At 35.1% G+C, this 25,256-nt stretch overlaps 3 protein-coding genes and 1 long non-coding RNA gene across 8 annotated transcripts; 3 read left to right on the forward strand and 1 right to left on the reverse strand.

Moving 5' to 3' along the window:
- Positions 1-2,126: 2,126 nt before the first annotated feature.
- LOC144569626 (autophagy-related protein 101-like) lies at positions 2,127-6,702 on the reverse strand. 5 transcript variants are annotated; one of them, XM_078320082.1, is made up of 8 exons: positions 6,688-6,702; positions 6,554-6,655; positions 6,264-6,337; positions 5,199-5,284; positions 4,992-5,087; positions 4,756-4,900; positions 4,478-4,640; positions 2,127-2,333 (listed from the first exon to the last, which is right to left on the reverse strand). In XM_078320082.1, the coding sequence occupies exons 3-8, from the start codon at positions 6,310-6,312 to the stop codon at positions 2,324-2,326; spliced, it is 549 nt and encodes a 182-aa protein (XP_078176208.1). In that variant the 5' UTR covers positions 6,313-6,337; positions 6,554-6,655; positions 6,688-6,702; the 3' UTR covers positions 2,127-2,323. The 5 variants fall into 5 exon arrangements, with proteins under 5 accessions (XP_078176208.1, XP_078176207.1, XP_078176205.1 ...); XM_078320081.1 differs by lacking the exon at positions 6,688-6,702 and having other exon boundaries at positions 6,554-6,684; XM_078320079.1 differs by lacking the exon at positions 6,688-6,702 and having other exon boundaries at positions 6,301-6,337; positions 6,554-6,679.
- Positions 6,703-10,456: 3,754 nt separating this feature from the next.
- Positions 10,457-13,534, forward strand: LOC144569627 (mraW methylase family protein). Its single transcript, XM_078320084.1, has 5 exons — positions 10,457-10,920; positions 11,001-11,252; positions 11,395-11,463; positions 12,444-12,636; positions 12,720-13,534. Exons 1-5 carry the CDS (start codon positions 10,582-10,584, stop codon positions 13,154-13,156), a joined length of 1,290 nt encoding a protein of 429 aa, XP_078176210.1. The 5' UTR covers positions 10,457-10,581; the 3' UTR covers positions 13,157-13,534.
- A 325-nt stretch (positions 13,535-13,859) lies between these two features.
- HCF173 (high chlorophyll fluorescence phenotype 173) lies at positions 13,860-18,590 on the forward strand. The gene is made up of 13 exons (XM_078320085.1): positions 13,860-14,919; positions 15,012-15,224; positions 15,754-15,961; positions 16,303-16,378; positions 16,485-16,620; positions 16,719-16,823; positions 16,913-16,993; positions 17,096-17,185; positions 17,315-17,380; positions 17,687-17,743; positions 17,841-17,918; positions 18,024-18,071; positions 18,334-18,590. Exons 1-13 carry the CDS (start codon positions 14,284-14,286, stop codon positions 18,403-18,405), a joined length of 1,866 nt encoding a protein of 621 aa, XP_078176211.1. The 5' UTR covers positions 13,860-14,283; the 3' UTR covers positions 18,406-18,590.
- Positions 18,591-20,779: 2,189 nt separating this feature from the next.
- Positions 20,780-22,999, forward strand: LOC144569644 (uncharacterized). The gene is made up of 3 exons (XR_013516114.1): positions 20,780-20,929; positions 21,881-21,941; positions 22,727-22,999. It is a non-coding gene; the product is annotated as an uncharacterized LOC144569644 (long non-coding RNA).
- The last annotated feature ends 2,257 nt before the right edge of the window (positions 23,000-25,256 follow it).

A 25,256-nucleotide genomic window follows, 5' to 3' on the forward strand; every position in this document is an offset into this window, starting at 1 on the left:
TATGCAAATGGAAGAACTGAGGTTGGTGTGGATAACAGCTTGGGCAGCGAGATTATGGTCGTTGTGGCGAGAGCGGAATAGTAGAATTTTCAATCAAAAGACAAAGACAGTTAGGTTGCTCGTAGAAGAAACGATCAGGAAAGTTAGACCATGGATAGATAATGGGTGAGGGGTTTTAGAGAAGCATGAACCCTCGGTTTTCTTAATTTTTTCAAGAGTAGAATATCTCATTTAATTGAGTAATGTAATATATGTAGGAGGTGTTTGAACATTTATAATTAATTTTTTATCAATGCAAAACAGTAGGCTGACAATTGCCAACCTACCATCAAAAAAATATATCCTCCAGAAGGATCACGCAAGCAGCAATTCGGGACCTCCTAAATTATATTAAGTGGTGGGACCAGTTTTTCAGCTGCTCAGTAACAAGATATAATCATCTATTCGGCTACTCAAAAAAAAAAAAACAAGAAGAGAAAGAATCCCAACTTCTCTGAAAGACAGTGAGGTTATAACCACCAAATACCAATATATCAACCAAAAGATATAATGAAGAAGTTAGATCATAAAGGAAAAGAAAAACAAAAAAAAAATGTTTGCTCGGGTAAGTAAGACCTGAAAGAGGGTCTCATCAACCGTGTAATACCTAAGAATGAAAAAAGTTTTCAGAAAACATGACTGATCGGAGGTTCAATCAAACGACAATTTTCTCGAACAAATTATATTTTCATACCAAAAGTATGCTTTTCGTCAAATTATATTACAAAAGTATGCTTTTGATCTAGTTTGCACTATAACTATTGAAATTTTATTTTTATGAGTAATGGAACTTATTGAGGGGCACTTGTTGTCAATGTATTAAAAATAAATAAATAGCTAACTAAAGTACATCTCAAGTTTGAATTTTGTGAAAAAAAAAAAATGTAGAAAGGATATTTTTGCTAAGAATCACCACCGAATCTCCACCAAGTTCTTATGCGAACTCCAGAATTATAGCACTTAATAATTAATAGATTAATGAGTTACGTACTTAAGGGGGTTGAGTCTTTTAGGTGCATGAATTGATACATTTAAGTTGGAGATTGTACCTCAAGATTCCAGAGATATCTCCATAAAAAAAAAAAAAAAATTTTGGTCAGTCAATTTGTTAAAAGATTTTTCTAATGTATTATGAGCTAAACAAGGTGGAAGCACTAATAAAATTAATCAGTGCTGATTGAAATCTACAAATACGTCCCTCTCCTCACTCCTTGAACTCTTTGCACTCGTCCGGAAATATATGGAATAGCGTTAAAATAATTGATAACTAGAAGAGTATGATGTCAGAATGATAGTTTTAAGTAAATGAAATAATATTTAGTGTGTCTGATAATGAAAAATAAAATAATTCGGAGAAAAATATCCTCTCTTTCTTCTCTTCTTTGCTATTTTTTTTTTTTTTTAAAGTAGCGAACGAGACTAGCGGAGTATCAAATTTGTGTATAATAACATTTTTTTTAGCGAAATAACACTACTATTTGGAACAAAGATTAAACAGGTCGTTTTTTTATTGTAATTGTATAAGCTCGACCTTAACGAAAATTTTATTGAATTGTGTATACCAGTCTTTCTTGAGAATCCGGTCAACCTCCATCACTACGTTACCGGTCTCTTTTACAGTTTTAGTGTGTATATATTTATGTGGTGATTTTCTGAATTTTTGGAAGATTAAAAATCCTTTGTTGTGGATCTCCATGTGTTAGATCAAAACTGAGGAAATATAAGTAATGAATTCATAATAAAATAAAGAAGCAAAGTTTTTATGACATTTAGATGTAAAAAAAAAAATATTCATCTCAAAGATCTCCAGAAGCAATGAAACACATTTTCTTTTCTTTTTTGGTGTAACTAATTTTTAGAAATTGTGTTTTAGAATGTGGAAGAACACGTCCCAAAAAACCGGAGTTTCAGACAAACACTGAAATACTGTAAAGAACGGTGCAAACATATATATAGTTAGATTAAAACCTATAAAAATCGATGCAATAATTTAGAATTGGCTGCAATCCTTTTTTTTTTTTTTTGAAGTTCATGGGGGCAAGTTTGCACCCGATACAACCATGAATGGACACTTTACTCTATTCATAGACCAAAATGTCATGAAATTTTTATTTAGCATAAAGTCAAAAACATTTTAGTGCCAAATGGTACATAATAGATCAAAATGGAGGTAAATGTGGAGTCTTTTTGGCATTAGAGGCTTAGAGCAAAACTGAGGTAAATAAAACTTTCCATTGCGGCTAATCGGCTATGACTTCCAAGTACCGTCAAAATTAAGATCCCTTTATCTTTTCCTGGTACATAAAGGAAGGTGTTAGATGTGCATTTAATCATTTAGGCAAAATGACAATTAAGTTCTCCATTTTGTATCGTTCTGATCGAAGAGTACCATTCTCAATTCCGTTTGTAAACTTCAATGTTTATATATTCTGGAACTAGTATAGATACGTCAAACTGTGTGTAAATATTGCTTATCAGTGGGGATAATTGAAGAATCAGTGTCTTCACCTTCATGCGCACCTCACGCTACTACCATTGTCAAGAGAACTGCTTGCAGACTGGAAGTGGTGACAGCAGCTTCTTTGTTCTGATGTCATTCTATTACTAAAGCGGAGCTTAAGGATAAACAGGTTTCATGTGTTTTCAGATTAAGATACAAATGGAACACAATTGCACAAGATTTGTCATGGTATTAGAATTCCTCTATTTGTGGATAAAATAGAATACCAAGTTGTTTCTATTCATGAATAATTAGCTAATACAACTCCTGGAGATTAAGATAACAATCAGATAGAAAATCCAATAAAAAGTGATACACAAGACCTATGCATAACAAAGCATGCATGACTACACATTTCCAGCTCTAAGCATTCAATATTCACAACTGTTACAAGCACTGATATATTACCAACTCAATAGCACCTCTCTCTTAACAAGGTCAACTCAGTCTAAAGCAGAATAGATCATGTGCATAGAGGAAACGGAATGAAAAGGATCAGTTAGGAAAGAGAGTACGGGTGGTCAGATTGGAGAATTCTCTTGATAGCATCTTTGTTCCATCCAAACTGCGACTCCGATGAGCTGTCACACAACACAAACACATGTACAGATGCACGCACGCACACATACACACTTCCAGTGAACTTGTTGGGTCTCACCTGGAGATTCATATAATTTTTACATAAAAATATAATCGCACTAGTACACTCATATTCTCTACAAACAAACAAGTCCAGTCTAACTTCTTTAATTAATTGGATCAGAGATGACTTAAACTATACTTTTGGTTTGGTCATCAAACTTTGATGTAAACCCCTCTGTCACCCAAAAAAAAAAACTTAAACTTGATCCAAACTAGGTCATTGTGTTCATTCCAAATTTAAGTACATTTTTTTTTTTCAAAACATTAGTTTCTAAATATATATATAAAGTCATAAACTTGATGTGAGGCGAATGATCTCAACAGTTTATCAAATATTTATGTTAATGATTTGTGAAAAAAAATTGAATCAACCAGAAAACTATATAAAACATGCATTCTCACATATACAATTTCAGAACAATTGCTATGAATGGAGGAGGGAGCCATATGGTTGGTGAAGATGACCTCCAGCTGGTGCACTTGGAGAATTTGGATTTTACATGGGCTTAATTGAAGTTTTAACTCTTTTGGTGTTTTGGTATAAATATAGGGTTGTAATTGCACTTTGTTTCTATTTGGTTTGTTCTAAATGTTTTGTATGCAGGATAGTCCTTACTGTTGCTCTTTACTTTGTTTTGGAGGGTATTCTCTGATTACCCGATTAGTTATGATTCTAGGTATGCTGCTGGTCCCAGATTGGTGGTACCAGCCAAACAATGTATGAACTTTCGGTTTTCATTTTAATGGAAATCAGTGGCATGGCCACTTCTTTAACAAAAAAACAATTCGGAACAATTGTTTTTAACTTCTACAGTTGGATGGGTTCATTAATTTGACAAACTAGTTCTCAGTTGGATGGGTGTAATTAGAGTTAAGCAGAAAAATTGAAATATGCGTATAGTTTATTAGCCTCCAGTAAAATTAACCCTACTATTTTTCCAAGAAAAGACGAGCCTAGTCTATTTTGTACACAATATGCGAGCTCTTCTTTGGTTCTTTGTTTCTTTCCCATTTTTCTGGCCAATTAACTTTGCTGAAGACTAGATGCTGTTTCATTTTGCCTACTGAAACAAAGTGTCTAGAAATTGTTTCTTTCTATCATTTGACTATTTATTGTTCTTTTCAGATTCTTTGAGGGGTGGGGTGGGGTTCTTCTTTTGCATTTCATTTGACAACTGAAAATTAAAATCATCTAAATAGCGACCATGAACAGTGTTTGTTTCAGTACCTAACAGCCTGACTTAAAATTAAGAAAATTGTTTTAAGAAGCTAATGTTCTCATGGAACTGAACATACCTTGGGGTGCTAATCTCGTATGGGAAAGATACAACTTCGGTGTTTGTAATTGGGGGGATATGTTCTTGTTTCTCGTTTGCAAATTTTATTATTTGGAAGAGGATCTCACGCACAGATGTCTCCAGTGCAGACCTTCTTGTACTTGTCTCCTCCGATACTTTTTCTGAGACAATTATAATTTCAATTAGTCTACTTGGTTACTCAAAAAATATTAACTTAATTTCCCCTTAATTCCAAATGAAAATGTTTGTGCAAGAAAGACCCTATCTATTATCTACCTCTGGAGTTGAGGAAAGAAGATCTAGGGGGATTTATGGGGTGCACATTAACGTTTACAATCCATTGCTCCCAATAGTGGCGCTCAACTTTGCTGCCGAACCAACTTGACTGTTTGCTTTTTACCTCATAGAAAGACAAGCATACCTGAAATTAAACAATCATATGTATAAGAACAAACAACTAAGCTGAATAATGCAAAATATGAAAGGAGGTCCCATATGAGAGACATGTAAACCTGGCTTTTTCGGTTGGGGTGTTTCTCAGACCAGGCGACAAAATGTTCAAGCTTTTCATCTATTTTCTTTTCTAATTCTGCATCTCCACATTGAACCTAAAAGCACAATAAGTCAACATTGGACAAGGACAAATCAGCAAATTAGTTGATTTAGAAGTTTCAAAATCACAAGAAAGATCGCTTTGGAAATATTTAATGAGCTCTCACATAAGTGATCTCAAAGAGCTCACAATCAACATCTTTTGGCCGAACAAGACCCAAAGCTCGGTGAAAGAAAATTGTATGCACAACACCTGGCAAAAATGTATATAAAAGTAAAATCTTCAGGGTACTCGAGGAGGAACTTATCTACATAAATCTATGTTTAGCAACATGTCTACATTGTAATTCATTTTGATATGTTCTGGTTGATCATATGACTGTATAAGTCAATAATACCTGTCAGGTCAATGATGTGGTATCGGTGTTAACTTTAGTTCTGTCATTTTAATTTGCTTTTGAAGTTCTTTAGTTAGTCTAGGAATTTTTTCATGTCGAGAACTCAAAAAGTTTCTTTTTGTGTTTCAATTAAAATAGAAGCCTTAAAGTTAACAGCTTCATACCAGAAGCAATATAGAAAGAGAGTACCAATTGGTATCGGTGTCAAATAGTGACAACAACACAGAAAGAGGTACTCAAGCAAGAAGAGTAAGATAGAGACTGGGTTATTCAAAGAAAACCTTCCTCGTTTACCAGAATCACAGAATCAAAAACCATAAACCGATTAAGCTACAAGACCAATGGAAAGGTGTATTAATTGCACTTGTTTTTCAAGAGCAAATCACAACCATGATACAAAAAAGAAAGGTAAAGCAACACCTTAATTTCTGTCAAAGTAACTAGTATATCTCAAAATAGATCAGGGATTCTACCAAAAGGGCCTTTAAATGAGGAGATATGTACCAGTAGACAAGGGAGAATGTGTACCAACTGTTTCTGAAGTCAATCGGGGAATAAGAAACACAGAAGAGACACCAACCAAGCAAAGAGAGCCAGATTGAAACTCAAAACTTTCTCAGAGATACATAGACTTTCAGTTCCAGAAATAAACTGATATGAGTCGGAATGAATAGCCCTTGCAGCAAAACAAGGTCTTATGCTAAAAACCTCAGAATTTAATTAACTTTAAGATCAGCCCCTCAGGCATGAAAAAACTCCCAGTTTTGAAGGAAGACGAATTTGAAAACTGTAATTAGATGAATTAAAAGCTAAAAATAAACATTGAGCTCAAACTAGAGATAAGAAGAACAGAAGTAGAGAAGTGACTGACAGCGCAACACATCCCGAATTTCTGTTGGATCAAGCTCCTACAAATTGTTTGAACAAAAATTGAGAATTAGATGCATAGCTATAAAAGGATACCACAAAACCAACAAACATAGAACAAAAAAATATCTATTCAACGTGAGTTGAGAGGGAAAGTTAACTAATTACGCGTCTGAAACAAAATTAACTAAAACGATGCAAAATTGAAACAAAGATTTAGCTCGAAGCTACGATTTAAAGAGAAAATATGCACGTACTAGCTCTTTCAGCTGACAGGTCTCGCAGTTCATCTCTCTCTCTCTCTCGGTCTCGCGTTTGCTCGTTCCTGTTATTTCTGGAGTGAATAATTTCGCAGGGTTCGGTTACAAGTAATGTCTTTTATTTGAGAAGGCGTTTACAAGTAATGTCCGAACTTGATGCGAACTGAGAAATTAAAAGGGCATAAGATCCGGGGTGAGCTGCTTTCAATAATTATCCAAATCAATATATCTACAATTCGCGTACATCAATGTGTTGGTGTTGGTCTATAATTAACGAATTTTATTCGGCCACGCAAGCAATTTAGGAGAATGGGCCAGAATAGCGTGCAAATCTGGACCGTTCTTTTCATATTGCACGACTCTCAAAGCAGATCCTCTAAAGTCTCCACTGGATCCGGATTGAGTTTGGCCTAGCTGAATTAATCTGGACCGTCCATTTTTTAAAATTGTATCTCAGGAACATGAAGCTGAAGGGACACGGACTCATACATCAAACTTCAAAGAGTATGGCTAATATAGCATCAGTATCATTTCAGTTTATATAACATCAACTTCAAAATCTATCAAATCGAGTTTAAATGATGAATTCAAACTGTTCAAATCGATCTAATTCATTAGTTGTGCGTTTACATGTAAAATTTATAAAATTTTGAGTTTATTTGGTATCAAGTCAAGCGGTCAAATGTGTGAGTTTTTAAGTTAATTTTAATACATTCATTTTTTAATTTTTTTGCCGTTTGATTTGATACTAAAATAACTTGAAAATATAAAAAGTTTGCATGTAAATGCATCACTCATAAAGTAAATTAGTTTGAACGGTTTGGATTCACCATTTGAACTCGATTTGATAGGTTTTGGAGTTGGTGTTATATAGACTGAAATGACACTGATGTTATATTAGCCATACTCAACTTCAAATTAGAAGAAAAGTTATTACACGTAACAAGACTAACTATGTCATGTTTGATCACGACGCAACTAATATGCTGTGATCATTCGCACGTCGTGATAATTCTTTGTGATTTTGATCACATCACATGAACATTTAATTTGTTCATGGTGCAATATGACAGGTCATCCAAGTTACGATATAATTAGTCATGACACAACACGAATTTACATCTCACATCAACAAATTTAACAATTATCTTTAAATAATTTTATGTTATTCTAATTTTATAAATAATAATGATTTTAGTTGTGGGTACAATTTTATAATTTTAAAATTTATATTCGTGTAGTTGTCAATTTCAAATTAATTATAAATTAATATGATTTTTATATAAAATTAATAGTTGTTTAATATAGTGGTTTGCTAACGGGTAGGGTACGGGTACCTCGGGTATACCCGGGTCGGGTAGTCGGGTAGGGCGGGTACGGGTAGGACGGGTAGTCGAGTAGACGGGTACGGGTAGGTCGGGTAGGTTTTTAAAAGAGTGTACCCTACCCGTTTCAAACCCGTGCCCGTCTCGGGTAACGGGTACGGGTAGGGCGGGTAGGGTACGGGTATTTTATTTTATTTTTGGTTTTTTTTTTACTTTTTTTTTTCTGTTTTTCTTTCTGTTTTTTTTTTGGTTTTTTTTTTTTACTTTTTTTCTGTTTTTCTTTCCGTTTTTTTTTTAGTTTTTTTTTTCTGTTTTGTTTTTCCGTTTTTTTTTCTTTTTTTTCTGTCTTTGTTTCAGTTTTTTTTTTCTGTTTTGTTTAATATTTTTTTTCTGTTTTTTTTTTACAGTGTCGTACAAATATTATTACGTGTTTATAATTCGATTTTTATAATATGAATAGTTCGATATCAAATAGAGTATATATATACATGAAATTATCAAGTCGCGTCTTTATAATTTATAACATATTCAAAACAAATCTAATTACTTCACATTTTCAAAAAAATAAATCTAACATCTTTTTTAACCTATTAAAAATAAATCCGAATTTAAAAAAAAAATCAAACATATTCATAAAAAAAAAACTAATTACTTCACAAATTCAAAAAATAAATCTAACATCTTTTTAACCTATTAAAAATAAATCCGAATTTCAAAAATAAAATCTAACATATTCAAAACAAATCTAATTACTTCACATTTTCAAAAAAATAAATCTAACATCTTTTTTAACCTATTAAAAATAAATCCGAATTTAAAAAAAAAAATCTAACATATTCATAAAAAAAAAACTAATTACTTCACAAATTCAAAAAATAAATCTAACATCTTTTTTAACCTATTAAAAATAAATCCGAATTTTAAAAAAAAAATCTAACATATTCATAAAAAAAAACTAATTACTTCACAAATTCAAAAAATAAATCTAACATCTTTTTTAACCTATTAAAATAAATCCGAATTTCAAAAAAAAAAATCTAACATATTCAAAACAAATCTAATTACTTCACATTTTCAAAAAAATAAATCTAACATCTTTTTTAACCTATTAAAAATAAATCCGAATTTCAAAAAAAAAATCTAACATATTCATAAAAAAAAAACTAATTACTTCACAAATTCAAAAAATAAATCTAACATCTTTTTTAACCAATTAAAAATAAATCCGAATTTCAAAAAAAAAATCTAACATATTCATAAAAAAAAACTAATTACTTCACAAATTCAAAAAATAAATCTAACATCTTTTTTAACCTATTAAAAATAAATCCGAATTTCAAATAAAAAAATCTAACATATTCAAAACAAATATTACTTCACATCTAACAATTCTAACATAAACTAAATAAATCTAACATATTCAATAAATCTAACAAATCTAACATAAAATAAATCTAGCAAATCTAATTATTTAACAAATTTAACAAATCTAATTACTTAACAAATTTAACAAATCTAATATAAAATAAATCTAACAAATCTAATTACTTAACTTTCAATAAATCCAACTTAAACTAAATTTACTCTACAAAAATAAAATAATGTAACATAAAATAAATCTAACTTAAACTAAATTTACTCTACAAAAATAAATTAATCTAACATAAAATAAATCTAACCTTTAAATCTCGCGGAAAAATCTTGCGGGAGGTGCCGAACTTTGTAATTTCGATACCTTCGTAATTCCGTTTGCGTATTTGTAGAATGAATTAAATTACAACTATATATTTTTTTAAACAAGAAATTTAGAAATTGAGAATAATGAAAATTGAGAGAATGAGAGTTTGAGTTAGAATGTGGAGAGAAAGAGGGTTAGAGGGAGTGTATTTAAAGAAAAAATTGGAGGGGGGAATAAAATTCGAAATTAAAAAAAAAAAAAAAAAAACCGGGATTTGACCCGGGTGGGTCCGGCCGGGTTTGATTTGACCGGTCCGGGCCCGGTTTGTCTGAACCGGCGGCAATGTTGAAATTCAAATTTTGAATTTTGAATTAAAAAAAAAATCGGGTACGGGTAAAGGGGTAAACGGGTAAAGTTGGTCGGGTAAACGGGTGCGGGTACGGGTAAAACAGGTGCGGGTAGGCGGTTTTCGGGTACGGGTAAGACGAGTACGGGTTGGGCGGGTTTTTTCCCAAAACTTTGCGTCCGGACCGTCTCAAACCCGTACCCGTGTACCCGTTTACCCGCCTATACCCGGGCACGGGTACGGGTCGGGTAAAACGGGTCATACCCGTTCGGGTTTTAACAATTGTCTAGTTTAATATATAATTTTAATAATAGAATAAACATTTAGAATTTTTTGCAATTTAAAAGAAAATACTCTTAAAAGATCGGATAAAAAATAATATAATAATCGAAATTTTATTTAATGGCAAAAGTTAATTCTTAAAATATCATAAATTTAAATCCGAATAGAAACTTTTTAAAATTATTTAATTTGACTTCAACGTTTACTTGTAAGAATAGCGTCATCTTGGTCTTCTTAACGAAATGGAAGATGAAAGTCATGAAACTGGGTCGGGCTGAGTCTACGAGTTTATCTTATCCCACTAAATTGTTTCGAAAGATCCGACCCGGCTAACATTGCATCGTCGTCTCTTCCTCTTTAGTAGCCGCTCAGTAGCAGGTCCGGCCGTCCGGCTATGGCCATCACTGTACGGCACTTCGTCTCTCCCCTCCTCTCACTCTCATCTAAAGCGCTTCGGTGGAAAACAACGACTGCCACCGCCTTGAAAAACTGTAAAGCTTCGGCAGCTGGCAAAGAGAAGTCTAGATCGAAATCAAAACCGAAAGCTTTAGTTTTGGAGAAGAGGCGGACGAGGTCGGGCGTAGAGGTGGACCTAGGGCTTCTCAGACGCTACAGAGACACTAATATACCTCACCTTCCTGTTTTGCTGTGCGAGGTGCTGCGCGCCTTCCAGCCACTTGCACTCCGCTCCTTCGTGGACTGTACTCTCGGCGCTGCCTCTCACTCCTCTGCTGTAATCCCTCATCAGTTCTATCATCTTTTTATTTTATTTTATTCTGTTATTGTAGGTTGATTGGTAGATTTATATGGTAGGTGATTGAGGAGCATGAGGAGATGGAGATATATGTGGGAATGGATGTGGACCCTGTCGCTCATCAGTTGGCCCTGCCTCGTATCCAAAATGTAGTTTCTAGTAGATTACCGAAATTAAAGGCTTATACTCAGCTAGCAAACTTTAAAGATATAAAGTGCATTTTGGATGCAATTGCAATTGAAGATGATCACCTTGTCATCAGCTCTGGTGTCGAAGGCATCTTCATTGACCTTGGGGTTTCCTCCATGCAGGCATAGCACTCACTTTTATGCATTCCAGTTTTCGTTGTTGCATTTCCTGTTTGTAAATTAGTTTCATTTGTAGCAGCTGTCATTTCTCTTATTCACTACTTATCCCCAATTCCTACTGACGAGTGTGGTGTGTGCCGTGTAGGTGGATTGCTCAGAGAGAGGATTTAGTGTCCTCAATAACGGGCCTCTTGATATGCGTATGGGCCCTCAGGTTCATCCCCACTTATTTATCTTCTTAGTCACGCTCATTCTAGCTTGTCTTATCAGTGAACTGTTTAGATTATTTTTATTTGCTTTTATAATGAAAATGGTTCATTTTTTATCCATTTACATTTGCACCAAAATCTGAATTCTTTTTTTGTATATTTTTCCTGCACTGTAGATGACCTTTAACAGATTCAATGGGTTCAACTGGTCATGCCCACTACTAGGTCTTAGGTGCCAGTGGATGTTCATGAAAGCTGAAAATTCTGGCAATATCTAAGGACTAAGGCTTAATACATAATTAGATAAATGCCTAATGAAACGTAAAACTAAATTTCAGTATTTATATTTAAAAAAAATCAGTATTTCGTTGCGGGTTCTTTGACAGTCAATTAATAGAATTTTAGGTGCCATTAAGACCAGCACAATTATTATTTGCCCAAAAGCCTAGTTAATGGCGTGTCACACACTCTTGCCCCAATTTGATCATACATTTTATTTTAGGGAGAATTTCTATTATGCATGTAAACTTTCAAAATAACCAATTTCCCCATGAAAACAACATAATATCCAATATCTCCATCAAAACTTGATATTGTTTACATGCAATGGTAGTGGAATTTTTAAATCATGACCCGACTAATATTGTACATTAGCTAACCTATATTTAGGCTGAAACAAGGCTGATAAATAATAACCTTAAAGTAAGCCCTAACTAGCCATTAGAACTCAACAAACTAAAAGAAAAGATAACAAAAGATTATGAAAGGGGAAAAAATCCAGAAAGAATATGGAAAACGAAAAAGTCTGTGAAGAAATTATTTTCTCACCACTGGACATACCAGCACAGTTCCGGTTCTGTACAAAACATGATTCCTAGAGTATGGAATCAAAGGTCGGGACAATTTCATTTCATATGTGAATTCATGCAAGTCTGTTATAATATAGCATGAAATAGCGTCTAATTATTGAAGTTTTATTATGAAGGCAAGTTTGAGTGCTGCGGATATACTGAACTCATGGCCAGAAGATGAAATAGGCCGTATATTGCGTGATTATGGCGAGGAAAGCAACTGGATACATCTTCAAAAGCAGATTGTCGGAGCTCGTGCTAACCACCCTTTTCACTGCACTAAGCAACTTGTGAAACTTATTCAGAAAAGCACTAGCTTTACTCAAGGTATGCATGCTCTTGCCCACCATTTGTTTTGTCCATTGATACGGATGTTGTTTCTTCAGAATAAAAAGAAAAAGGACATGCAGGGAGGCAGGGGTGGATAAAAACAGCAACAAGGGTTTTTCAAGCACTGAGAATAGCAGTAAACAACGAGTTAGAAAACCTAGAAGATGCTCTCTACTCCTGTTTTGATTGCTTGGCCCCTGGAGGTCGCCTTGCTGTCATCTCTTTCCACAGCTTAGAGGACAGAATCGTCAAGCAGACTTTTCTTAACTTAGTCAATTGTGGTGGCCGACAAAATCCAGACCAACATGAAGCCAATTATCATCATTTAAAAGAGAATATTAGTGAAGTGGAAGTTAGTGAAGATGGAGAGATGTGGTTTAAGGACAGGGTGCATGGGAAGTATGGGACTATTCTGACAAAGAGGCCAATCACACCTTCCTTGAAAGAAGAGACTTTCAATCCTAGATGTAGAAGTGCAAAGCTACGTGTTCTGCAGAAGCCTTCTACTCCAAGATGATTTTTTTTAAAGCACTGTTTCTTAAAGCTTAATACCAGGGCCTTTGATCCTCAGGCAGCTGCGACAGCCACAATTTCAACTTGCTAACTTGATTGCCACCAGCATTTTGAAAGCATTTTGCTGCTTTATTTGTGCTGTTGAATTGCAGAGGTTCTGTAACTAGCTGTGGCTTGGAGCAACCAGCTGGATTTTACAGCTAGTCCAGATAATGCTACTGTGCTACAAATGCTTAGCGCAATTAATTGTTCTCAAAAATGATCATTTCATCGCACATCCTACTTATATTGTTTGGGTTTTGTATACTTGCGATAATGATATGCTGGAATGTACATTTATTCTTTTAAACAGAATGAATAAAATTGAACTTGTGTTGTTTCATTATTCTTCTCTCCAGATCATGGTTAATGTTGGTGGCAGCTAATGAAGAATTATTAAATTATACCCTATATATATGCTGATCTAAAGGTTAATTAAGCATGTTTAAAAGAATAAATGTCCAAAAGTAACGCAATTAGATAAATAAACGAACCTAGTGGCTATAAATGTTGTGTATAATACAAATGTAACAAGGTATTGAGCCATGATTACGGGTCAAAGGGGCCTTTTGGGCCTGATGATCCTTTATGTTTTACCTAGAGCATGGAGCCCATACCTCAAAACTCAAAAGAAGAGCTCCCCAGACCCCAGTAGATACGTCCTCCATGCCTTAAGAAAGGATTGAAGCAGAGTGCGCCACGTCTCCGGAAAGAGAGCTGCATCTCCATCTCAAGTCTGGTTTGTGGGGAAGAAGATTTCAATTATATCCAAGGAGATGGAGACCTCAGCTTGGTCTCTCTGTATATCCACATACACTCATTTTGGCGTTTCTCGCCCCCATGGTCTTGTGGATTTTCCATTTTTTTCTGATTACCGCGCATTCCACTATTTTTAAATATGCTGATGTGGTGCCTTGTTACACACACACATGGCATTGGTTTTACTGCTCTATTTCTTCTGAACCCTTATATACTCGACTTTTTCCTCCTTACTTTCTCTCTCTCTCTATGCTCTTAGGAACTTAGGAAGAATTTGTTGCAAATATTGTAAAAAACAAAAAAAAAAAGGTTGAGAGAAGCGGGCTTTTGTATATGGCACTGCAATTTGGGAGAGTGCTAACCAGCGGTGGTACTGGCATTGGCAGCAGTGCATCATCGACCAACACATCACTGGTATTATTCAAGAATTGTGTCGTGCCATCATACCAATATGGTCCTAACTTGACCTCTCCTTCTCTCTCCCTAATGCGTCCCTCCTGTCTACCTGCCAATGGGGAGAACAAAGAGCAAGAGCCAACTTCACCATCAGAACCGAAATCAAAATCAAAATCGAGATCCCGGTCTGGTAGGAGAGGCACAAAGGGGAAGAAGAAAGATACTGACATTGTCCCGGAAGTGGAAGCTGAGAAGAATGAACCTATACCAATTCCGGTACAGTCTTCTCAACCGGCTAACCTCTTGAACCTAGAGGATGTGAACCCGGTGGGGCTGGGGCGCAAGTCGAGGCAGATTTTTGATGATGTGTGGCGAAAATTCTCTGGGCTGGGCCAGATTTCACGAACCCCAACCATCCCTGCTAACTTGGAGGATCCGATCTTTATACGTGGACCCATGTGCGACTTCACTGTTCCCGAGGCCCAGGATACCACTGTCTTGGTTGTTGGAGCCACCAGCAGGATCGGTCGCATTGTCATTCGAAAACTCACGCTCAGAGGTTACAATGTCAAGGTATTTTCTTCAAACAATTGATCTCTTGATGAATGTCCCTTGGGTACCTGTCTCCATACCATATGTACTGATAGTTGGCTACAAATTGATAGGCATTGGTAAGAAAAGATGACCCTGAAGTTCTCGATATGCTTCCAAGATCTGTAAGAGTAGTGGTAGGTGATGTCGGTGATTTGTCAACCCTCAGGGAGGCGATACGTGGTTGTAATAAAATTATCTACTGCGCAACTGCCCGAACTACCATTACAGGTGACCTTAACAGAGTGGATAATCAGGGCGTTAGCAATGTAGCAATGGTCTTTCAGGTTTGTTGTCTAATGCCTTTACCTTTGTACTTATAAAATTTCTTTTAATTTGTTTTGAAGTTACTGTGCTTACCAAATTATACTGGTACAAAAATCAAATCAGAGCTGTCTAAACTCTATATCTGACTGTCCATATCAAAGGATCATGTGGCTACAGAAAATCGCAGCTTTTGTCAAGTATATTTGTATACTAGTATAACTAACTGTGTCAAGCACAGAATATTGGGGCTAGTTTAAAATACATCTTTATTTTTTCAAATTTTAAATTTGGTCAACACTTTTTTATAGAGCCTCAACTGAAGTCCTAAATAGTAGACCTAACCACTGAACACAGGAAAAGGAATTTTCAAATATAAATGGCATAACGAAAGCTAATATGTCCAGAAGTACATTGGTCAGATTTGGGCTGGTCTTTGTGTACCCATCTTGATCCTAGATGGTACAGTCCAGAATTTGAGATTGTAAGATCCAGGTTTTTTCCCCGAAAATCATAATTGAATTCATAGTTGTCTAATTAATTGGCTTGCAGGATTATTACAATGAACTTGCTCAGTTAAGAGCCGGTAAGAGTAGCAAGAGTAAGATGCTACTTGCTAAGTTCAAAACCCGTAAATCACTAAACGAGTGGGAGGTTCGCAAGGGCAATTACTTTAGCAACTCTTCTTTCACACCGCAGTATGATGAGGGAATTGATGCTGAATTTGATTTCAACGATGAAGGAGAAGCTGTATTCTCAGGTTTTTCATCTTTGTTGTTTGTTTGTACAGTTAAGAAATGTTCCTTATTACTTTACATCGACAGTAGATCACAAGTTGAGATACTGCAAAAATCTAGATGTCGTATTGTCTACTCATCAGAACAACTTTACTCATATACTTTTGTCTTTTTACTTAGTCTGATGAGGTTGTTGGTGTAATGGTGTACAATCTGGGATTTCATTTTGTCCCTAAAATGAAGTTCTCACCAAACCGTCAGTGATAAAATTATACAAGAGTACCTTCTTGAAATAATATTAATACCTGCATAGCAGGATTGTGAGCTCATAATCTCATTTCTGAAAATTGGTGGAATTGATTAGGATTTGTGTCCACAAGAGGAGGTTATGTTGAACTATCCAAAAGGCTCTCCCTTCCACTTGGTTCAACTCTTGATAGGTAAAACACTAAATTTATTTTGAGATGATATTGTTTAGGTGTGCTTATTGATTGTAGCAACCTGAGTGGCTGCTGAAATATATATTTTGCTTGAAATATAAACTAGGTACGATGGGCTGCTTCTTTCAGTTGGTGGAAATGGAAGGTCATATATATTGATTCTTGAGACTGGTCCCTTGGCTGATACCACCCAAAGCAAAAAGTACTATTCCCGATTTAACACAAAGCTAGGTTTCTGTAGGGTAAGCAATTTATGCATATATCATCTCATCTTTCAACTTTGGTTCTGGTACAAATCCCAGAAAATATTGATATATGCATAAAAATGTGCAATTTTCAGATAAGAGTTCCTTTCTCGTCATTTCGGCCAATCAAGCCAGATGATCCGCCCCTCGACCCATTTCTTGTGCATACACTAACCATTCGGTTTGAACCCAAGAGACAGGTATGGCCGTCGTATGCTATACTCCTTTTCTTAAAGATAGGAGTAATTATATTTTAAATATACTAATTATTGATTCATTCATGGTGCAGAAACCAGGGGAAATAATTGAAAACAGGCAGGAGGATCCAAGGAATTTCAAATTGATAATGGAGTTTATTAAAGCTTTACCTGTGAGTTTGCTGCTTCTCCTTGTCATCACTAACTTTCACTTAGTATCAGATTGACATTCTATGGTCCTCATAATGCTAATAATTTTGTTTTGCCAATTTCAGACGGGGCAAGAAACAGATTTTATATTGGTTTCATGCACAGGCTCTGCCGTAGAACCAACCAAAAGAGAGCAAGTCCTCAAAGCCAAGAGGGTACTTTCTTTATATACCAGGAATTAAATGTTGCTTTCTCTTTCTCCTTATTTTTGTTCTCTTTTAGTTTTTTTTTTATCAGTGAACATTGAACAATTGAATTTTTTTGTTAAATTCTATCAAATTTAGTCAGGAGAAGATGCTTTGAGAAGATCGGGCCTTGGTTATACAATTGTTCGCCCTGGTCCACTGCAGGTAATAATGCTAATGTCTCCATCATTTTTCCTTTAGGAGATTAAAGTTAACGATTAGATTACTCCCTTGTGTAATAGATTTACCGACATCATTCGCTCAGATGTTCATTTGTTGCCTAGGATTTTGAAGCATGCAATCATTTTTATAGGTTTAAATTAAAAATAGTAGATGGTCTTGAGATAACTATGTTATTATTGAAACCATTAGTTAAGAAATAGTCATCATGTGAATGGGTATGGGATTTCTCATGCTCGAATAAGTCTATTTTACTTTTTAAGTATCTAATCATTACTTCATAACTTACAGGAAGAACCTGGGGGTCAACGTGCATTGATCTTTGATCAAGGAAATCGCATTACCCAGGTATCTCTCATTGCTGCTTACATATATTACAATTTGCATTACTTGATCATATATTTTATTGTAACTGATGATTTATATTGGTATCAATTTTTTTCAGAGCATCAGTTGTGCTGATGTGGCAGACATTTGTGTCAAGGCCTTGCATGACTCAACTGCAAGAAATAAAAGCTTTGATGTAAGATCTGCCTCTCTTTACTGGTTCATAGTATGCTACTATGCTTACATTTCTTTCATTGATTTAATTACTAATTTTAAATTTAATTGGATGATGACCTTATAGGTATGCTATGAGTATGTTGCAGAGCAAGGACAGGAGCTCTATCAACTCGTAAGTCATCTTTGTTAAAAACAAGGGTTTCATTCTCAGGTCATGGTTCTGCACTAGTTAGGGACCAGTACTCACAGTCCAATACCTGATAACGGTCATTGCCATATGTTATTTCATTTTTTTATTTGCATTTGCATTAATTTAGATGCTCATGGCCGCATAATAAGTTTGTGGATCTCTATGTGACTCCAATGGAGAGATGTCTATGGCCATATTGAAATTGTTTTCCTATAATCATTTCAATAATGCACTGAATTCACAGGTCGCCCATTTGCCAGACAAAGCAAATAACTACCTGACACCTGCTCTATCTGTTCTAGAGAAGAACACCTGATTTTGATTATTTGTCCGGTGTCTGTTTTTGAAGATTTTGCTCTTACATAAATTTGATGTAAAGTTAAAAGTTGGAAAGTATGATTGTACATGTTAAAGTTGATACCAGCTTTTTTGTACCTAATTGTGTATAGATAAATTAATGAAAAACCCAATTGAAGGAGCACAGGCATGTTCATGATCTTAGATTGCTTGGTACCAATTAAGCACGGCCATATATATTGATGATTAAAAAAAATACAGTTTTCTCAGGGAGAGTTGAGCAAGATATAATATTAAACAATTACATGCAATCAAACACGGAGATGAGCATATAGTAAAGAACTTAATAGTATCTAACACGTCATAATAATACTTATACAGATACAGAAATCATCAGTCATAATAACCAGTATCAGGTACCAGCAGCTCCAATCTCAAACTCACAAATGAAAACCCCGAACGAGTAGCTAGCAAGATTTAATCCAGAGATGTACATCACGTGCGCAGTCATTGATCAGAATGTTCGTTGTTCTCATGCAATTGGCAAAGTGCCTCTGCCACAGGCTCCATGTTCCCGTGACCCAAACTGTGTCCCATAAACTTCCCTTTTCCCCCTTGCAAACTGCCCCTATGCTCCCACCATATCGACCGAAGGTTAGTCAAATTGATCGTGAACTGTTCCAATAACCTTTGCCAGAATTGTTTTGAAAACAAACAGTACCAAATGAAATGGTCTCCGTCTTCCAAACAATTATTGCCACACAAGAGGCACTTTGGCACGACCTGACAGCTCCTTCCACACAAGACTTCTTCCTAAGTTAGGAATTTATTTTGAAATAATAGACAAGTAAAAATCTTAACTTTTGTTGGAACTCGAGTATCCACGATTGGCACCAGTAGATACACCGAACACTCTTAAATGTTATGAATCCCGTATAGGACACCGGCATGTCTAATGCCACTGACGTGTGGGAAATCAACTTTTTTTTTTTTTTTTTTTAATTTCTAATATGTATGCTATGTTAGAAGGCTGTTAGACTCAGCTTGGTGGCCAGCCCCATAGCCCTCTTGACACGCAATGCTGTCGATACTTCCTTCAAGCCTCCATAGAGGTTATTCGTGAATTTTATCATGTGCTTGATGTCAAATATTAGCACCCAGGTAATTCTTCACAATGAGTTCAAACTCAACTAGTGTATCTAGCAAAGGCCTCCAGAAGGTGGCCAATTTGACGAAATAGGCAACATCATATGCGCCATGGAATATAATCCATGTCATTGTCGGGCTGTTCAATAGGCCAGATGAGACAAGAAGATCAGAGAAGAAGTATGAGTTAATACAGTCGGTTTGCCACATTGTCGAGGAGCCTCCATCTCAGCTGGGAAGTGGAACTGCCCAAAATTGGACTCCCAAACAAGAACAGAACCATCGTCAACCGAGAGCGTCAAACCTAGCTGCCTGATACTTCCTTTATCTGTGCTCGCCTTTATTGCACAATATCTCTCGTCAGGAGATGCCACCCGATGAAACTTTCCTTTTATTGCCTCTCTGATTATGCAGAATTCTCGATCGAGGTTGGATGCCTAGACAGATTGCACCTCAACCGTCGGCGTGCTGGTGCAAGTGTGCAAAACAGATTCCATGGATTCTTTCAAGGGAATCGGAGAGAAATACTATGACTACCTCTATGGGTTTGGAAATGAGAGAATAGAATCGAGCAAATTGCATTTCAAATTTTAAAAATTTGAAGTGTATCGTGTCTTAGACTCTATTACTCTCATTTCTCCTTTCCTTTGTTATTTTTTTTCCTTTATTAGTTATTTTATTAATTGGCTAGAGAGAAAAATAAAAGAATAAAATTGATATTTTTAGAAGAAAAAAAAATCTTTTAGCTCTCAAAATCATAATAAATATAGCACTCCTCTAAATTTTCGGAGTATATATACTTACTACAAAACTTAATTGATACATTTATACTTAGCAATTGTAACATTCTGTCACATTAATTTTTTTTTTTATTATTATTATTAAGATTCAACATTATTAACATAAATTGTCTTGAGAGACTTAAAGGAAATAATAAATATAGATGTAATGTTACATAAATTAAAAGAAATAAAAATTTGAGCAACGACCCGACTTAAATTTTGTTTTATTAATTAAATAAATTGATAGGCCACAAGACCAAATCTGAAGGAGATGTCAGCCCAATTTATTTCCAGCAGCCCATTTCTCAAAATAATCAGCCCTTCAAAATTTAAACTACATGAACCCTGTTAACAGCCTTCCCTTCAATTTTGGAAACTACGCACCCCTTCCTAATTAAACACTAAACCCTAAACTAGGCACCCTTTACTCAATTACCTGCCGCCCCAATTTTGTTGTCTTTGTCTCAAGCCGCCCAACCCCCCTTCTGCTTTGATTTGTCTCAACCTCCTACTATCCATCTCAAATTAAACTACTAGTATTTCTAAACTTCATAATCTCAAGTCATCAAGGATGAATGATTTCTCTCTTCTTTCGTTCAGACATCTACACCTAAGGTAATTGAAATCATATCATTTGATATTATTTTGACACAATATGATTGATTGGGAAACGGTAATTAGATTATTTGGTTTACAATAAATTTTATTATTGGATTGTATGAATTTAGTTATAAGAAATTATTTAATTATATTAAAATCTGGAATTTATTAGTAAGTATTTTCTTATAATCTAAAGATTTAATTTATTTCGTTACTTATTTTATAATATCAAATTTATTAGTAATAATCCTCTTTAATTATATTAAAATCTGGAAATATAATTTGTTAGCAATTCTTAATCTAATTATATTAATGTCTAAGATAAATTGTCTTTTGATTTTTATTAAATTTAGTATTGACATTGTAAACATAATAGTACTGTTTTTGGTTACTTGAACTGCAAGTCTATTTCTTTTATATAATTTAAATATCGTTATAAAGAATTCCTTAAATTTTCTTCTTCGTTCCTGGGTGAGAATTATTCATACGATTATTGAAATCTCTTAATAAGGAGAAACCATACTAAAATAATATTTTTCGTAGATTTTAGTTTAATTTCAGAAAGTATAAAATATGGATATTTCTATACTTGAGTTAGATATAAATATATGATTTTCATAATTACTCACAATATTTTCATAGATGTAACAATAAATGCCAGTAAATATAAAATATAGAAAACCCTCATTTAAAGATAAATTCGAGCAAATATAAAATTTAAAGATCCCTTAAAAAAATAGTAATACAATAAAAATAACAGAAAGAATTTGTCCTTAATTTCTTACTGGTTTATGTTAGGTTAAATTTATTTGCAATAAAATGAATTGTTAAAATAAACTAATTAAAGTTTATGAGTTAATCGATTAATAACATGTAAATATAATATTAATAATATAATCCAGGAGTTTTGGAAATGAGAACGAGTGAATATTATATTTATTAATTAGAGGTATATTATTGTATCAGATTTGTCTTTTAAAGATTTAAACAACGCAAGAGACGATCAAGAAAATTACTCCAATATCAGGTGCGGGTTTCCTGGACTTTTTGTAAAATTATTTACTTATTCCTTTGTGTGCATTATATTTTTACTTATGAAATTGTGCATGTTGATTCGAACAACCCCTTTGGCTTTGTTTAGAGAAGAAATAATATGATTATTTTGTTTGGAACATATGATATGAATAGAATATATCGATTGAGTATAACATTAGCATAAGAAAACGAACGATCGCTGTGAGATGAATGAATGGAAAGGCCGATACGCGGGGGCTGCTAGTCGCGGTCGGGACCGATATGCGGGGAATGCTAGTCGCAGTCGGGTTCGATGTTGGAAAGGCCGATACACGGGGATTGCTAGTCGTGGTCGGGACCGATATGCGGGGAATGCTAGTCGCAGTCGGGTTTGATATTGGAAAGGCCGATACACGGGGACTGCTAGTCGTGGTCGGGACCGATATGCGGGGGCTGCTAGTCCCAGTCGGGTTCGATATTTGAAAGGCCGATACGCGGGGATTGCTAGTCGCGGTCGGGACCGATATGCAGGGAATGCTAGTTGCAGTCGGGTTTGAGATATAACATATCATAAGCAAAGTAATGATCAGTGATTAATAAGATTTTAAAGTAACAAGTGTTCATATGAATGGTAGTAATTGCATGATAGGATAATATAGATTGCATTTTGGTTGTTGATTAAATAAAGTTGTTTAGTATATTTAAAAGGAAGATTTTACAAATATTCGGGCTGGAACTAAATCCCGCATTGAGAGAATGTTCGATCTCTCACCCGTTCCACTTTTATGTGGGTTCCAGAAAATGATGAGGCCAGGAATGAGCACGAATAGAAGGGACGTGGATTAGGAGGTCAACGAGCAGAGGCAATGAAGAAGGAACGCCTAAACAAAGATCGTGAGTAAGAGCAAGCAGAAGGATCCATATTTGATTGAATGCCACTTATGTTCATTTTTAAATTATATGTTTATTTTCCAGCAAATTTGATACACTTCAACAGACATGGTTGTTGTCATATTTTCAACCATATCTGTCATGATAATTCTTGTAAGCACCTTTATATTATAAACATGATGTGGCATTTATGGATGTTATTGATAATGTATGTGATGTGCACACGCCTTACGTGTAAATACGTGGCGGGTTGTCTCGGGGTGTGACAGCAATCTATTTATAATTTGAGTTTTTCTAATTCTAAATTGACATCATTTATTTATCTTTGTCTAACTCTTTTTAATCAAGGATCCGATGAAGGTTTACTTTTTCTAAACAAGTAATTAAGTTCTATGATTTGATTAAAACTTGCAAAGATAATTAATCTTTACAGTTACGTCCCTCGTATAAAATATCAAAGTTTTGGATAATGATGTTTACGTACCCTAAGGTTTAGACTTCACGATTACGTTCTTTGATCTCAGTTTATTCTAAGTTGTTCTGATAAACAATGGAACCAGTTAGGGCTTGTGTTGGCTTATCAAATAAGATTTGGTGCATATATATATATATATATATATATATATATATATATAGAGAGAGAGAGAGAGAGAGAGATAGGCTAATGTGCTTCCATAAGCACTTGGCCCGAAGTGCTGCCACCCCATTTTCGATTTTTCAAAATCCAAACAGTCGATCCGAACCGTTCATCTTGTTCTCCATATTAATATCTGCTTGGAGACCAAATTTTACATTTTTTGGAATTTTTTTGCTATTTATTAAGCCACTTTGAAAATCGCTGATCCAACGGTGAACCCCTGATTTTACTGTTTGGCAAGCCACCGTTGGATCAGCGATTTTCAAAGTGGCTTAATAAATAACAAAAAAATTCCAAAAAATGTAAAATTTGGTCTCCAAGCAGATATTAATATGGAGAACAAGATGAACGGTTCGGATCGACTGTTTGGATTTTGAAAAATCGAAAATGGGGTGGCAGCACTTCGGGCCAAGTGTTTATAGAAGCACATTAGCCTATCTCTCTATATATATATATGAGGAGGGTTCAAATGCACCCAAATTTTTGTGCACCTAAATGCACCCTATCTTTCAAATCTTTTTTCTCTGTTTTCAAAGCTCAAATAGTCAATCTGAACCATTAGATACGATCTATATATTAAGATGTGCTTGGAGACCAAATTTTATATTTTTTGAAATATTTTTACTATTTATTAAACGAGGAGGGTTCCACTGCCTCAATTCTTCATGCCTCCATTCAGCCTCCAAATCTCAGCCGTACATCAACAATTTAATTAACGAACCAAGTTCAAAGATTTCTCAGCGAAAAAATTCTATTCTATCGTCTCCAGTACCAATTCTTTGTCTCTCTTCTCTAATATCTTCGTCTGTCATTCGCCAAAAATCCTCACCCTCGCGCCTTCCTCTGGTGTCGGAAAGGACCCCCTCGCGCCTCCCTCTCCAATCGTCTCCTTCTCTCTTTGTTTCGCTCTATTCCGTGCTCCCCTCGCGATCGCCTTGCGCGACAAAAAGGACAACCCCCTTCATTGCCCTCTCTCTCTCTCGCACAACCTCTCTCCGAGTCCGCTCTCGTGTCACCTGAAGAAACCCCATATTCAAAAGAGGAAATTTGGAGGCGCACTGTCAAATCGTTTGAAAAAAGAAGCGATCCCTCCTTGTGAACGCGAAATCAGGGAGGCTTCCCTCGCCACATGCCTTCTCCCCTCGGATTCAGGTCTGTACAGGGAAAAATTGTCCTTTCTAGTTAATAACTTTTGACATTTTTGTTTTGTTCCAGTGAGCAATATAGTTCTCTTTTTTTTCACACAGTATCTGCAATATAGCTTAGGGAAGTTATTCAGTTAAATGACTTGAGATTCAGTTTTTTGAATGATTATAATGAAAAATTCAGTGCAGGAGTCAAAGAATGGATGCTTGAAAAGCAGCTTTGAAGTAGGTATTGAACATTCTAAGAGATCAAAGAGGCGATTGAAAGATTGCAGTTAAGAACTGATCCTGGAAGAACTGATATTTGTTGTTTTCAATGAGCAGATATACATGTGAAGGAGCCAACTTTTGAGTCCCTTTGCAGATACATTAGCAAAACTTTAGTATATGTGTTCTTGAAATTTATCGAATTGCATATTTGGTGTCAGTTGAGGCAAGTATGGAGCTTAATTGAGATTAGATGCTATTGCTTATTTTATGTTCTACATCACTAATGATTTGCACAACATCCATTATCTTTAATGTGCAGAGGGAAGAAGGTTTATGAACCTCCAAAATTCATGACCATTAACACTTGAATCGAGCAGCTTTTGGATGTGGAAGCTGATCGTGGCGAATCTAGTAATATAATAGTTTAGCCCATATTTTTTAACAC

The sequence above is a fragment of the Carex rostrata genome, chromosome 18 (genome assembly GCF_964058835.1).
Source record: "Carex rostrata chromosome 18, lpCarRost1.2, whole genome shotgun sequence".
NCBI lineage: Eukaryota > Viridiplantae > Streptophyta > Magnoliopsida > Poales > Cyperaceae > Carex > Carex rostrata.

Coding starts and splice junctions, on each gene's coding strand:
- HCF173 (XM_078320085.1), top strand. CDS start 14,284: ATGGCACTGCAATTTGGGAGAGTGCTAACCAGCGGTGGTACTGGCATT. Junction 15,225..15,753: donor ATGTAGCAATGGTCTTTCAG/GTTTGTTGTCTA, acceptor ATTGGCTTGCAG/GATTATTACAATGAACTTGC. Junction 17,919..18,023: donor CAAGAAATAAAAGCTTTGAT/GTAAGATCTGCC, acceptor ATGACCTTATAG/GTATGCTATGAGTATGTTGC.
- LOC144569626 (XM_078320083.1), bottom strand. CDS start 6,586: ATGAACTGCGAGACCTGTCAGCTGAAAGAGCTA. Junction 6,338..6,553: donor CCTGTCAGCTGAAAGAGCTA/GTACGTGCATAT, acceptor AACAATTTGTAG/GAGCTTGATCCAACAGAAAT. Junction 5,088..5,198: donor AGCTCTTTGAGATCACTTAT/GTGAGAGCTCAT, acceptor TTGTGCTTTTAG/GTTCAATGTGGAGATGCAGA.
- LOC144569627 (XM_078320084.1), top strand. CDS start 10,582: ATGGCCATCACTGTACGGCACTTCGTCTCTCCCCTCCTCTCACTCTCA. Junction 10,921..11,000: donor CTGCCTCTCACTCCTCTGCT/GTAATCCCTCAT, acceptor TTTATATGGTAG/GTGATTGAGGAGCATGAGGA. Junction 12,637..12,719: donor AAGCACTAGCTTTACTCAAG/GTATGCATGCTC, acceptor AAGGACATGCAG/GGAGGCAGGGGTGGATAAAA.